We start from the raw sequence: 15,543 nt of genomic DNA on the forward strand, positions 1-15,543 counted from the left end.
GATACACTTGTACTCTGCCCAGCATTAAAGTCCGATGCTAGTTCCGGCGAAGTTCGCCACTTGTCCTGTTTTACCAGTCTGCCCGGCCTACGATGTCCAACATCTTTAATTAGGGGTGGCTGCCCAACCCGACAAAGTCTGGATGTGGTTTCACTATGTGTTGAAGACACTCCTCACAGCACTCGTTGAATACCCAGCAAAGCGTGCAGTTTTCTAAATGCTCGTGCCGAGCCTCCAGGCCTTCATAACCTGCCCTGAATCAAACTCAGGCCTTCCCCATTCTACACACGAACAGCACGCTCACTGACACTGTATGTACCGTGTGTGTCTGACTAGCAGTCATTTCTTGCCAGGGGACGGAGCTATAACCTGGATGGCTCTGAGCGCTATGGGACTTAGAACTTAGAACTACTTAAACCTAACCAACCTAAGGACATAACTCACATCCACGCCCGAGGCAGGATGCCTAGTACCGCTCAGCCACTCCGGCCGGCTAACCTGGATGGATTTATATCGATAATAGGTCAGTGGTCATAATTTTCTGGCTGATCAGTGTATATGACGATGCTATGCTGATTATATTTATATGTTTTGACAATGCCAATATGGCCTTATCACTTTAGGACATGGTGTAAAAAAGATCTGAGGATGGTTATTACGAACTGAAACCAGTCATCGTATAAAGAATTCATATTGTGAGCAAAGACTGAAATAAAAAAACATTTGATCAGTGTATACATTTTCTTTGGATGGCAGTCACTCACATGAAGATATTGCTATCGCAGTACTTGTGCATTTGAAAGTAAATTTAAATATAATGCTGTACAGAAGGTATTGGATATATTACAAAGTTTCAAGTTCAAATGGTTCAAATGGCTCTGAGCACTATGGGACTTAACACCTGAGGTCATCAGTCCCCTAGAACTTAGAACTACTTAAACCTAACTAACCTAAGGACATCACACACATCCATGCCCGAGGCAGGATTCGAACCTGCGACCGTAGCGGATGCGCGGTTCCAGACTGAAGCGCCTAGAACCGATCGGCCACTCCGGTCGGCATTTCAAGTTCTTCACTGTGATACTACACTACTGTTTCTTTAACTATCTCCGTGAGGATTTTGCTGGAACAGTTGTAAGATATTTTCGTATCAGAAAGTCAAGATGCATATCAACTGAGTGGCCCCCTGTTGCAGAGGACTGGCGGCTGCCGGCCACACGGCCGCTGCAGCAGTGCCCCGGGATGACGTGCCAGCTGGGCTCGGGCACCTGCCTGCCGCTGCACCAGCGCTGCGACCGCGTCGTCGACTGCATGGCCGCCGAGGACGAACTGGGTTGCTCGGCAGTCTACCAGCAGGCCGTGGAACTGGCGCGCGCAGATCTTGACATCACAGACCTCCGCCAGCTCAAGGCAGCGCGTGCCCGAGCCGACCACACGCACTCGGCAGCTCGTGCTGCCTCCGATGGAACAACACCATCTTTGATCAGCGAATACGACTGCATTAACCACAGTGTTGCCACCACTGTTCCATCAAAAACCGACCAGTCCAGAGAAGTCTCACAAGTAGAAAAAATGGATGCTGATGTTGTTTCGCAGTCTCAGATATCTTTCGTTTCCACAATCTCTCCTTCCATCACTAGTTATTCCACAGATGTTACAGATGAATCTACATATCTGACTGGCAATATCACTGAGACTACATCTGTGATGGATGCCCCGAAAGTACAGGCTATGATGAAAGGACTAAGTGAAAATTTCCAGTTTGACCACACTCCAGAAAAGGTTTTCTCTTATACTGCTTCACAGAAAGAAGGGATCACAACTGTTGGGCATCATTCCACAATAAGAACATCAAGCTCTATTACAGTAAACAATATGGCTCAAAGTACAATAGAGCCAAGTCAAACACTTGGGACTGATGAGTCAGCAGCTAGTGTTTCAGCATTGGAAGTAACTGCAGCAAAAGTACTACAATATTCCGAGAGTGGAGAACTGTCTTCCTTGTCAACAGTAAGAGACCAACAGACTAGTGAGGGTCAGGCTTCAACAACTACAGCAGATGTGTTTGCATATACAGAAGGGGATCAATCAGAGATAAACAGAACTATCGAAGCAAATGAGGAAGAAAATTTAGATTCCACGACTGATGTTACTGCTACACCAGAAACAATGCCTGACATGCTACTACAGTCAGCTTCCAATGATGTAACTTTGCACGAGTCATCTTACTCAATGAATGGAAGTGTAACTGAATCAGGAATAATCCTGTTGTATACAGAAAACGAAAGTGGACATTCTGCAACATCTCATATACTCTCAGATAGCCAATTAGAAGAAACTGCTCTGCTTTCAACACCTGGCAACCAATTAAAAGAAACTGTGCCACGTTCAACAACTGACAGGCAACTAGAAGCAACTGTTCTGCTTTCAATAACTGATAGCATAGAATTAATTTTCTCTGAGAACACAGGAGCAACACTGAGGTTTGACCATACTACTTTAGGTCCGACTGTGTATGATTTCTCTACAACTGAATCAAGTACACCATTCATAGATGTTTCTGGCTCTGTTCCATATCCAGAAAGTGCAATAACTGAGACTCCTGAAACATACGAGACTACGTCAAGCGAACTACGTGTCACTAGTGTACACACACATGACAGTTCTACAGACTACACATATCAATGGCCGACAAATTCTCAAGATTTCGTTTCAAAAATGACGATTTCATCTTCTGAAAGCACTACAGAAAGCACAGCAGTAAGCACAACTGACCTCCAGTCTACAATAACAGACACTGAAGAGGCTGTATCATCTGACCACACTTCATCAGAAGATCTCTTGTCCAGTACTGAAGGTAGTGACACAGGAACTGAGTCAAGTCCAATGCCTAGTATAAAACCTATATCCTCAGAGACATTATTTGAAAATTACAATATTACAAATTTTAGCACAACAAATGAAGATTCTTATAATGTGTCAAGCACATCTGACAACCAATATTCAGAAATTAGTATTCTAGAGACATCAGAATCAATGACAGAATACAAATCTGGAGAAACAGAAGTAACAACTGAATTGTTTTTAAATATGATGGCTTACAATGTTGTTGTCAATGAATCAACAGTAACCTCTGAAATGTTTCAAGAAACATCTACATTAGATAATGAGATGTTGCATATTTCTGGCTTTACTTCCACAGACAGTTCAAAAAATACTTGGATGACTACATCTGATGTGAGCAGTTACAGTACAACTTCAGAGTTTCCAAGCACTATCACAACAATGTCATTTCACAGCAAACACATTGGTGAAATAATTCAAGAAACTGAACACGAACAGCAGTTTCACAACATATCTGCTGCAGGCATTCGACCAGACTCTCAACAACTCTTGCCAGAGCACAGTGACTGGATAATGTCAAGTACTTTCAGTATCCCAACCACCTTTCCTGATTCTGCTTTATTCACATCTGCTGTTCCAATGGAAGACAGAAAAATAACTGCTGAAGCTGTATCTAATAGTGCACTGAACATCAGTGAAATTGAAATGAACTTACATCAAAATATACCAGTCACCATATCAACACCATCAGGTCAAGAGACTGCCTCAGACATATGGTATGACTCAAGTGCTGTAGCTCCTCTTTTGTCTACCACAGATGTTTCTTATGGCACTGGTGACCCATATGTGTCTACAGTTAAAAGAGAACATGAATCATCTTCAGAGAGTGTATTGTCAAACATGGCCACCAAAATGTTGATACTATCAGAAAGTAGTACTGAAATGTTCCCAGTCAGTACCACACACATCTCTGTGGAAAGTACTCAATCAGAGTCTGTGGAAATTATAGATCATGGTATGCCACAAAAGATGTTTTCTACATCTGAAACAAATGTGGAGACTTCTCACATGACAATGCCTCCTTACCTATTAGGACAAACACTTCCACATGAGGTTAGTCACCTGAAAATGTTTGTACACAATTATTACCTGTCATATTCAGATTGAGAGAAACATCTGCTCAATTAAAGTGTTAAAAGTGTATCCTCTATAATAAGCCCAACACAAATGCAGAACAAATACTGTAATCAAATCTATAATTTTTAACAACATACATATTCCTTCCTGAAGGCCTAATGAAGAAAGAATACAGAAGAGAACCTGTAGAAAGGCAGCATAAATCACATTATATCAGCGAATGTATCAAAGTGTATTACAAATATCAAGACACTCTCTGATCAGAATGATTGAGTTATCATATTTCTATACCTTCTGACTTTACTCGTGATTTACTGTTTACTTGTTTCCTCTCTGTGTGTATATTACTTTAGCAACATTAACTCTCCTAATCATATGTGATTTGCACATTAGACGCAGGCACTCTTGGTCATTATTCTACACCATGAGAGCTAATAATTTCAGGTGTATATTATTTTAACAACATTAACTCTCCAAATCATATGAGATTTGTACATTAGACACAGACACTCTCAGTCATTATTCTACATGATGAGAGTTCATAATTTCAGTATTTTCCTATAATGAACAGAACAAAAAGCCAACAACAATCTGTAGTGACATGGTCCATGAAATTTTTCACGCAACACTGGCACATGTTATTAGATTTAGTCCCAAAAAAATCTAAATACCTTAAATCCTTTCAATGACCTTGCATATGAATCTATTTACCTCTCCTCTAATGATTTTATTCCCTCCAAAACCAGATATAAATAAATTCATTATGGCTGTTCTATTGTAGCTGTTTTCATGTTACTCAACCGACTAAAGTCCATCTGCACCTTGTTCTTTACATACTTGCACCAGTGTCTTAGCTGCTGCAAACCTACATCATTTCCATTAATAATGCAGTTTCTCCTTTGCAGCTGGGATTTTGTTCCTCCACTGCTCATTCCTTTCGACAATGAGTAATTTTGTTTTGATTAACATGTTTATTTCCTTTGAGGTGATCACTCTGATAAGTACTTAAGTTGGGTACACTCCCATTAATTATGTGGCCAGAAACGACACTGGTGCATCCTTAAAATATTTTATGCAGTTTATCACTGACTCCTGTTATCTAGTGAACAAACTCCCCTTTTAGTTTCAGTAATATCCACCCATAGTTATGAGCTTCATGATTCCTTATGATTATATCTAGCAAATGAACACAAATACATTTTATACAGTTTCTGTAGCTCTGAATTGTAATGCTCAAACACATAAACACTGAGGCACATAATTTTGCACTGTTACATTTTTTCGTGACATTTATGCTAAACAGTATCACATACCTCTCTGCCCCTCATTTTCAACCTCTTCCTCTTCCTTTCTTTCATGTCTTCAAATTCTTTACTTTGGATGGTCATACTATGCATTCCTTCCACCTTGCAACCTTTCTTTGTTTACTTACAATTAGCACTGTCTTCTCATTTCGTCCCTTGATGTTCATACAGCTACTTCTATCTTTAACAAGTGTTTCTTTAATTTTCATGCATGCAAAATCTATATTTCATGTAGACATCAAACAATGACAACTCCAGGTAGGAATATCGACAGGAAAAAATAGATTGCTCCTTACCGTAAAGTTGAAGACAGGCATGATTAAAAGACACTCATATAATATACCTTTTGGCCCTAGCCTTCATCAGTAAAGAGGACACACACACACACACACACACACACACACACACACACATCTTGATCAATGGTGACGACCCCCCTATCAACATTCCTCCAGAACCTCAACACCTTCTCCCCATTGCCCTTCACCTGGTCCTCCACAACCCAACAACGTATCTTCCTCAATGTTTACCTCCACCTCAAAGATGGCTATATCAGTAACTCTATCCATAGCAGATCTATCAACCACCAGCAATATCTCCACTTTAACAGCTGCCACACATTCCATACCAAGGAGTCCGTTCCATAGAGCCTAGCCATCAATCACTATCGCACCTGTAGTGAAGAGCAGTCCCTCTCAAGATATTCCAGGCGTCTCTTTGGTGCCTTCACAGACTGTAATTATCCCCCAAAATTATACAGAAACAGATCTCCTGTGCCTTATCTCTCCAGTCATTCTCCACCTCCCAAAGTCCCACTGTGTGGCCACGGGGCATTTCCCTTGTGACTCAGTACCACCTAGGATTGGAGCAATGGAATCACATACTCCACAAGGGTTTTAACTACCTCTCGTCATGTCCTGAAATGTGGAATGTCCTACCAACTATCCTTCGCACTCCTCCCACAGTGGAATTTTCCATCCACCGAAGATGCACAATATTCCTGTCTGTCCCCACACAAACCCTGCTCACAACCCCTTGCCTCATGGCTCATATCCTGGTAATAGACGTAGAACCAAGACATGTCACATACATCCTCCCACCACCACCTACTCCAGTCTGGTCACAAGCATCACCTATCCCATCAAAGGCAGGGCTACCTGTGAAACTGCTCAGATGATCTACAGGGTAAGCTGCAACCACTGTGCTGTGTTCTATGTGGGCATGACAACCAGTAAGCTGTCTGTCCACATGAATGGTCACTGACAAACTGTGGCCAAGAAACAGTTGGAACACCCAGTTGAAGAGCACACTGCCCAGTACAATGTGCTTCATTCTCATGACTGTTTCACAGCCTGTACCATCCAGATCCTTTCGTCAACATCAGCTTTCCTGAATTGCTTAGGTGGGAACTCTCCCTGCAATATATCCTACATTCCCGTAACCCTCCTGGCCTCGACCATTGTTAGTCATTGTCCTACACCCATATATCCCCTTCCCTGTTCCCACTCCAACACTACACAGCCTTCTATTCTGCCTAGGCACCCACAGTCTTTTTACTTCTCTCCTTTTCCATTGCCCCTGCCTCCCTCCTTCAACCCTGCCCTCCCAAATTGCACCCTGTCCACCTTGTCCCTTTATGCTCCCACAAGTAGCACTTTACCACCGTCATCCGTACGCTGCTATTCCTCCCCCTCCTTGCAGCGGTCTCCTCCCTACCTTCACCAACCAGACTGCTTCTCCCATCATGTGCTGCTGCTTGTAGTCTGGCCTCGGCAGCCAGAGACTGTAGTCATATGTGTATGAGTTGAATTTGTATGAATGTGTTTATGTTGTCTAATTTGGATGAAGGCCTATCTGTGACTAAACATCTCCACTATATGGTGAGTAGCAATGTATCCTTTCCATAATATTATCATTACTCCATCCTGGATTCTCCACTGGTTAAATTTTATATCTTGTATGTTATCCAAGAATTTCTGCTACATCCTGTCTTTGTGCCTAGTTGTTTCTCTGCTATTTACACTATTTCATTTCTCAAAGCTACCCATTTATCTCCTTTTGTATTTCTTCCATGAATTTCAGTAACTGTTACTCTTTGAAATGTCTCTGAAGTGACTCATGAATTGTGTGCATATGATGCTGTTGATTGTGATCCGTTCCTTGGATGGGAATGTTAATCTTGGAAGTTCCCTTGATTCTATTCAAGAGAAGCAGGCTATATGCCAGCATGAGTTATCACTTTCTCCTTTTTTCATTATCATGCAACACAAATTTTATACTTACATTTTTATATTTTCTTATCTTGTTGATGGTACATTACCCAACATCAGCTAACTACATGGACCATTTATACATTACATTTTTGAAACAGTTTGTGCAAGAAACACCTACATTTTTATTATTATTTCTTAAAGATCCTGGTATATATGTGTGACCACATTGTCTGCCAGCAGATGCCATTTCTGGCAGTGTCAATGTTTCGCATTGTTTGTTATGAGAACTGCACTGACGAGGGACTGATGTACCCCACATTCAAACGTGACACCACACACACACACACACACACACACACACACACACATTATAGTCATCTACACTCAACAGATACATTTATGAAACAACTCTCACAGAGTGTGTGGAATGGGCCACTGTGTGTCGAGGAAGAAAACCCTCCCCAATTAGACAGCTGAGCAACACCTCAGGGTTTCCCAGTTGACAGTGCCATATGACTCTTTCTTTCTTTTTCTTTTACATTCTTTGCCTGAATGTTTTTATCCATTCATATTTTTCTTGCTCACAGCCATGGCCATTCATTTACCTGGACTGAATATTTTGAAATATAAATATCAGCTGCTATTTTCTCTTTCTACTTAAACATTTTTTTCCCTTATTGTTGTTGTTTGCAACCTCTTCTTAGCTTGTGTTTCCCATTGGGTTTCTTCTCACAGCTATCTCTTGGATCATTCAGTACTTTTGCTCTTCTGATTTAGCACCCACAGAAGGAAACACTCACTAATATAGAACTCTGCAATATAGAATCACTACTTGTTTTACATTCTGATTAGCTCAGGTGCAGTTGCAGTGTTGTTGGTAAGTTGTATGTGCTTTGCACCTGAGAAGAGTAAAAAAACTCAATTTTTGTCTCTTCTATGCAGAAACTGCATGCTCTAATTATTGCTTAAACAACAGATTAATGATTCATTTTTCTTAATAAATCAACAGTACTGCAGTATGCAAATTTATGTTTCAGATGTTTGGACTGGAGCTGCCTCCAGACATTACAACAATCAACACAGAACTTGAAATGGCAAAGGGACAGATCTTTCACTGTAAGCGGTAAGTCATACGGTATAAACAACAATTAAAATTCACACTTATTAAAAAATAACAGGCTACTGGTCAGATAAATATCTCAGAGAAATCCAATGTTTCATCCCTATCTACAGAAGACATATTCTTGAAGATGAGCATGAGACATTGGATTTCTTCAACAAATTCAGGCATGGCTTATGAGTCTGGAATATTATAGTAAGTGTTATGTTTCTGGCTGTGAAAGTTTTCATTTTATGTATTTATAAATACAAAGACAATAAAAGATTCTCCAATTTTTCTGCTTCTTTGCAATTTTAACTATTTTCTCAACTGAGTTTCCTATTTTGTGTAATAAACCAGAAGTAATTCAACTTTTGACAATTATAAGATCTTGAAAGAAATTATTAATGCTGGTAATTTCCCATCTTGTCCACATTATGTTTGCAAATATTTGAGATTCATAAAATAAATTTATTGAAACATAGAAGCATTATATTGTATTTCCACAAAGATATAAAGCTGACAACAACAAAATGTTAAATACACAGTAAAAAAAATTAAAAAAAGGTAGCACACTTGTAATAATAAACATACTGTTTACCTTAACCATCTGTTATACAAAAATAATGTAAAAATTCTGCTCTCATATTGTGTCAGAAACGAAAATGGCTATGAAATATATAAATGACAAAACAACCAGTGCATATGTTAACATACAAAAATAAAAACAATACATACTAATACAGACAAAGATTATGATGCATATAAATATATACACATTACATTAAAAGCCATGCAAATTTTCTCCTTTCTTTTCAACACTTATCAGCCTTTCTAAATATTATGGAAGAAAACTGTGCATAACATTCCTCGGTGTTCAACTAGATGGAATTAAAATGGAGTTAACACACAGGTCAATGAAAATCTTGACTCTTTCAAAATCCATGCAAATTCTCCTTCATTATGAATTAATAGCTTTATTTTTACAGTTAAATAAATTTTACACGCTACATGGTGGCTTCTGGAGTATAAATATGGATGCAAATATTTGAAAACACTTTTTCATGATAAAAAAATTTTTTTTTATTGGTGTGAAGGATGCGATCTTTCAGTTTCTCCTTGCATTGGTGATCAGAGAATAATTCTTGGATGTCCAATGGGTACAATATTTTGGCAGCCTACCATGTTACCTTCACCAGATGTGTTTATGAACTGCCTGCTGGGAGGTAAGCACAGACTTTTTATCTAAATGTGCTACCTCCATCCCCCCCTCCCCCTCCCCCCCCCCACCTCCACCACCTCCTCACAGTGGTCTGTGACATGTCAGTTACTACTCCATACAAGTTTTACGTTGGGGTTATGTCCAATGTGCAATGTGTCCATTATTTATTGGTGCTCGATCTGCTTCAGAAACTAGTTCATTGTTGCAGCAGGGGTAGTCTCTATTACTTTAGTTAATGCTAGGGTAGTAAAATGTGTTGCAGATGACTAAATTGTCCCTTACTCATAACATGTGCTATTCTTGTATGACACCAACCAAATACTTTGAAGGCTGTACCAAAGATTTTATGCAGTTTAGTCCATACCGTGTAGCTTTCTACACCTATGTCTCCATTCTGAAAATCATCTTAAATGTATGGTGGAGGGTGCTTTGCGCACCACTGTCTCTTCACCCATTTCCCCTGAATTACAGTATAAGCAAATCATTCATGCTTTTATCAACAGTGACCCTGAACTTAGATAGCCAAAATGTTTCGTGTTTCAAGAGGCACTGCATCAAAGACTGATACCACATGGTGCATATAGGGAAAGTGGAAGAATATCATTCATTAAGTCATAATGTGGACAAAAGTGTGTGTAGAGAAATCATGACAGGTGGTGACTGAAGAGGGATGTGAAGAAAAATAAGAGGGTGACAGCTGTAAAAGACACTGCAGAACTGAATGTCACACTCATGGACCCTGTCAGCACCATAAAACATGAATGGAGCTCCATATGTAGGGGAACTGTAGGGCGAGCTGGAATTCCAAACCCACTCATCAGTTATACAAATGCCTGAAACAAAAAACAGTGATGCCAAATCGATAAAATCTGAGGTGGTGGTGGTTAGTGTTTAAAGTCCCATCGACATCGAGGTCATTAGAGACGGAGCGCAAGCTCGGGTTAGGGAAGGATTGGAAAGGAAATCGGCCGTGCCCTTTCAAAGGAACCATCCCGGCATTTGCCTGAAACGATTTAGGGAAATCACGGAAAACCTAAATCAGGATGGCCGGAGACGGGATTGAACTGTCGTCCTCCCGAATGCGAGTCCAGTGTGCTAACCACTGCGCCACCTCGCTTGGTGATAAAATCTGAGTTATGGAGCAATGGAAGAAAGTAATTTGGTTTGATGAGCCTTGTTTCACACTGTTTCCAACTTCTGGCCAAGTTTTACATTACAAGAGTGAAACACAATGGGCGTTCAGAGATAATTTGGACAGCATATCATGGTGTTCCATAGATCTCATTGTTACTCTGCAAGATCGCATTACGGGAAATGAACATGTGAGCATTTTGAATTATCAGGTCCATCCCATGGTACAGTTCTAGTTCCCCTGTGGTGATATTGTGTTGCAAGATGACAAGTTCCCTGTTCAGATAGCTCACATCATCCAGGACTGGCTTTGTGAGCAGGATGTGATGTTTGCCTGCTTTACTTCTTCATTGGCAGTCCTCAGTGTTGATGTACTGCATTATTATACTGGCTGAAAGTTCAACACTGATTACTTGAAATGATGTAGCCGACAGTAGCAAAGTAGTGTTTCACAGTTCTTTACTTTGGCTGTTCACAACCCTGCAATATTACACAGTCATATAGCCAGTTCACTATTGGTTAACTTTTGATAAGCCTCATTAATAGTTTGCAGGCAAACGCCAGCATACTGCTACAATAATTTAGCGTTGATCTATGAGCAGTAAAAACCTAACCTCACAGTTCTTGCAGAATAATACAGTTCATATAACACCATTGAGCAGACACTGTCATTCTTTTAAAACGTGACCTATTAGTGTTACACTAATTATACTGCATTATTGTTACTTTTAACTGGTACAGATTTCCCGTCTGAAAATTGGCTGTGGACTGACTGTCTTGGGACCAAAAATTGGGCCTTTATATATTCTCATAATAATAGGTACTGCAACTACACATTGTTCAATGTTTCATCTACAGAAATTGCAATTAAAACATAACTCATTCAATTAACTGAATACATCAAAACATTCTTCCTTTTAAACAGTTACTTCTACCACAAAGGTTAGGCTGAATTATTTGTTTAAATAATGAAATTCACAGATATAGTTATACAAACAATACTTTTTACAAATCTGGTAATTATTTTGAAATTAATTAAGGGCTAGGTTTGCTAATATGTTTACCTCACCAAAATATTGCTCTTTCTGTTAAGCTCTAATTCCCAGCTGCAGTGCCATGAATTGCACAACATACACAGTACCCAATGTTGCCTAGTTCAAAAATAGATCCTCAATATAGTTACACCACATTTGTTTGTATACAGTTATCTTTTTCATTAATCATGTGTGTCAGCTCCATTATTTTACTTACATTTCTTACCTCATTAACTAGTGGAGTGCATTTTCAGAACATATCCCTATGGCAGAGACAGGCTCCCTAACCATTAAGACCCTAAAATTATTCATTATTTTATTATTTAATTATTGCTTCATTATTTAATACATAGACACCTGATCTGCTCATCCAATGTAAAATTGATTCTACTGAAAAACACTCCACAGTAACAGATCCTTATCCTATGGCTAACTTAACTCTCATTACTGATCAGACAAAGCTATTACTTAGAAAAACTATTATTTCTCTGAATTCCACCAAATTCCTTGAGATTTTAGCCTGAAGGGTGATATAAATACAAATCTTGCTTATTATTTCCACACACTTTAGTCCAGGCAACCATGTTAAAAGTTTTTTCCCTTAATTTTAAAAGATGCTGTACCATGACATACTTCTAAAGGTAGATAGTTATCTCCACACACTAATTACACTGAACACAAACACTTAATCCTGCCTCAGGCATGGATGTGTGTGATGTCCTTAGGTTAGTTAGGTTTAATTAGTTCTAAGTTCTAGGCGACTAATAACCTCAGAAGTTAAGTCGCATAGTGCTCAGAGCCACTTGAACCATTTGAACCACAAACACTTCTATTATACCACAATTAATATTAAGAACCTAGTATTCAAGATGGTTTTTACTGCATATTGCCTCTGTTGCTGCACCAGATTATACTAATTTTACATATGATCTGATTACTTCAGATGTTATAGTTTTCACATAATCTGCACCTTCTCCTCAACATATGCTGATACCTTTCATTTTCAGTTTACCTTACCTCTTTGTTTGACAGAACTTCTGTAACTGACACCAACTTACTTTCATCAGATTCCATAAAACCCAAATGGACACAGTATCTCTTAAATTTTTACCAAATACCACTGTTTATCTTTTTATATTGCCTTTTCTTCCATCCTTTTAATAGCCCATTAATTATCACTAACACAACATAATATATATAGATAACACTGAAGAAACCTTTTCTAAATTATTCCTATACTAAAGTATCCTGCTTTATAAAATCACATGAAAGTTGAAGATAGAATGTCTCTGATTCACTTATAAACTACAGATAGGATAGGAGAAGAGTATGATTGCCTCAGGAAACATGAAAAATGAGACAGACATTGGGGTTAAGCATTATTGCCATATAATGATTCCAACACAGAATGCTGAACCCCTACTTATTATTTGTACAAGAAATTAGACCCAAATATTACATCAATGCTGACATTTTGAATCACCAAGAAATTGCACTCCAACAGCTGTCCTGCCAGCTCCACAGTTAATAACACCTCTCGTTTCACACTCTTTGATAGCTTACCAGTGGCACCAATAATTTTTATTCCAGAGACATGCTTCCTCTGTGTTCTTAATAGACTCAAAAATGACTGTGAAATGCCATTCAAATCACTACCACAGTCTAGTAAACACTTAACATGTATACCTTGGACACTTGCTGTTATTACAGGGTTCCACACTTCCTTTTTACTTACCATGTGATCTTCTTCATATAACAAATCCTCATTAATCCTTTCCCTGGAAAAACTAGCATCCTGCTTACCAAAACAATTATCAGGTGCAGTCAAATGACAGATCATGGTCCTCTTCCTCATTACCACTCTCAAACTCTATCTCTTCATTAGGCCTAATATTACCCTCCTTTATTCTTTCTTTACTTAACACATTGCCATCATTATCAATTATAAATTCAAATATCTCATCCTCATCACTACTGGATTCATCACTGCTATCTTTATTACAACTGTTGTCAGAAGCAGACCCCCTGTCACTTTCATTGTCCTCAAATACTTGGCTAATTAGTTGATCCTTGTTTCCAGTATTAGACCACAAAGCTAAACACCTGAATTCCTTATGTTCTCTTAAAAATTTACCATCCATTTTGACGCTTTGGACATCCTGAGCAACACCAACACACACTGTTTCCTCACTTAATTTTATTATAGTAACTTCCTCCTCTGTTTTTACAGGTCAAACATTGCTAAAAGCATCATCATTCAACATCTCACTAGAATTAGAATTTACACTTGCCTTACTACTATCATTTACATTACCCTTACCTGTGATTACAGCACATTTATATACATGTGGCTCTTCAACCATTCCTTGAATTTCTACTATAATTAGTCCTGTTCACCGTATTTACCTTAAATTCTCTTCCTGATTGATTATTGTCATCAAACTCCCTCCTACGATCTTCCACTGAGGGCTTCACCCTCTCCACTTTACAAACATAATTCTTGGAAATTGCTAATATTACCCCTAGGGCCAGGTACAAGCAATTCTCTAACTTTCTGAGGCAACTTAGTTTCTAGTCCAATATTATTGATTCGCTGCCTAGCTCTTTTCCCAAATATTTCAGTTTGTTTATCCAAAGCTGACAGAAACCTTTCATAGTATCCTTCCTAGAGTCAAATCTATCTCCTCCCCAAAATGCACTCAAAATTCTTTGCTGCTTCTCTTTGGACCAATATTCATCTAAAAATGCTTTCTTAAAGCTATGCCATTAAGTACAACTATCAGCTACCTGAGCTGCCCATCCGTAAATATCCCCTTTCAAAAAACCTCTCACAAATGACATTTTCTCTTTGCCATTCCATGTTTCAGCAAATCATTAAATTCCCTAACGAAATCCAATGAATGCATTTCTCCATATGGTTCAAAATTATTAAATTTCTTACAGCTAACATATGAAGGACTACATACTCTATGCTTTAGATTTTGTACCTCTTCCATCTTTTTCTCCATTTCAGCCAATTTTGTCTACATCTTTATTTACTTTTACCAGTTTTTCCTTTACCACTACTGCACACTTGGTTTTTACCTCTGTTTCTAAATCATTTTTAATCTGATCAATTTGGTTCTCAAGATTAACCCTATTTTCAGCTCAAAATTTCCTGGCTGCTTTGACTTCATCTTTACACTATTTCTCGGAAGCCTCTACCCTCCTATGATAGTCATTACAAGGCTTCTTTCTCTCTTCTACACATTTACTACTCATTAGTGTTAATTTTTCATTAGAATTATGTGTTGTTGTGGTCTTCAGCCCAGAGCCTGGTTTGATGCAGCTCTCCATGCTACTCTATCCTGTGCAAGCTTCTTCATCTCCCAGTACATACTGCAACCTACATCCTTCTGAATCTGCTTAGTGTATTCATCTCTTGATCTACCTCTATGATTTTTACCCTCCATGCTGCCCTCCAATACTAAATTGGTGATCCCTTGATGCCTCAGAACATTTCCTACCAACCGATCCCTTCTTCTAGTCAAGTTGTGCCACAAACACCTCTTCTCTCCAA

General features: G+C 38.9%; 1 protein-coding gene across 1 annotated transcript in view; it reads left to right on the plus strand.

The window, feature by feature from the left end:
* LOC126235300 (serine protease nudel-like) overlaps positions 1-15,543 on the plus strand; it is a 212,883-nt gene that overhangs the window by 119,574 nt on the left and 77,766 nt on the right. Inside the window, exons 9-10 of the mRNA XM_049944025.1 lie at positions 1,196-3,957; positions 8,536-8,621. Of these exons, the coding sequence (XP_049799982.1) occupies positions 1,196-3,957; positions 8,536-8,621 (2,848 nt within the window). The remainder of the gene's footprint in view (positions 1-1,195; positions 3,958-8,535; positions 8,622-15,543) is intronic.

The sequence above is a fragment of the Schistocerca nitens genome, chromosome 2, assembly GCF_023898315.1.
Source record: "Schistocerca nitens isolate TAMUIC-IGC-003100 chromosome 2, iqSchNite1.1, whole genome shotgun sequence".
Taxonomy (NCBI): Eukaryota; Metazoa; Arthropoda; class Insecta; order Orthoptera; family Acrididae; genus Schistocerca; species Schistocerca nitens.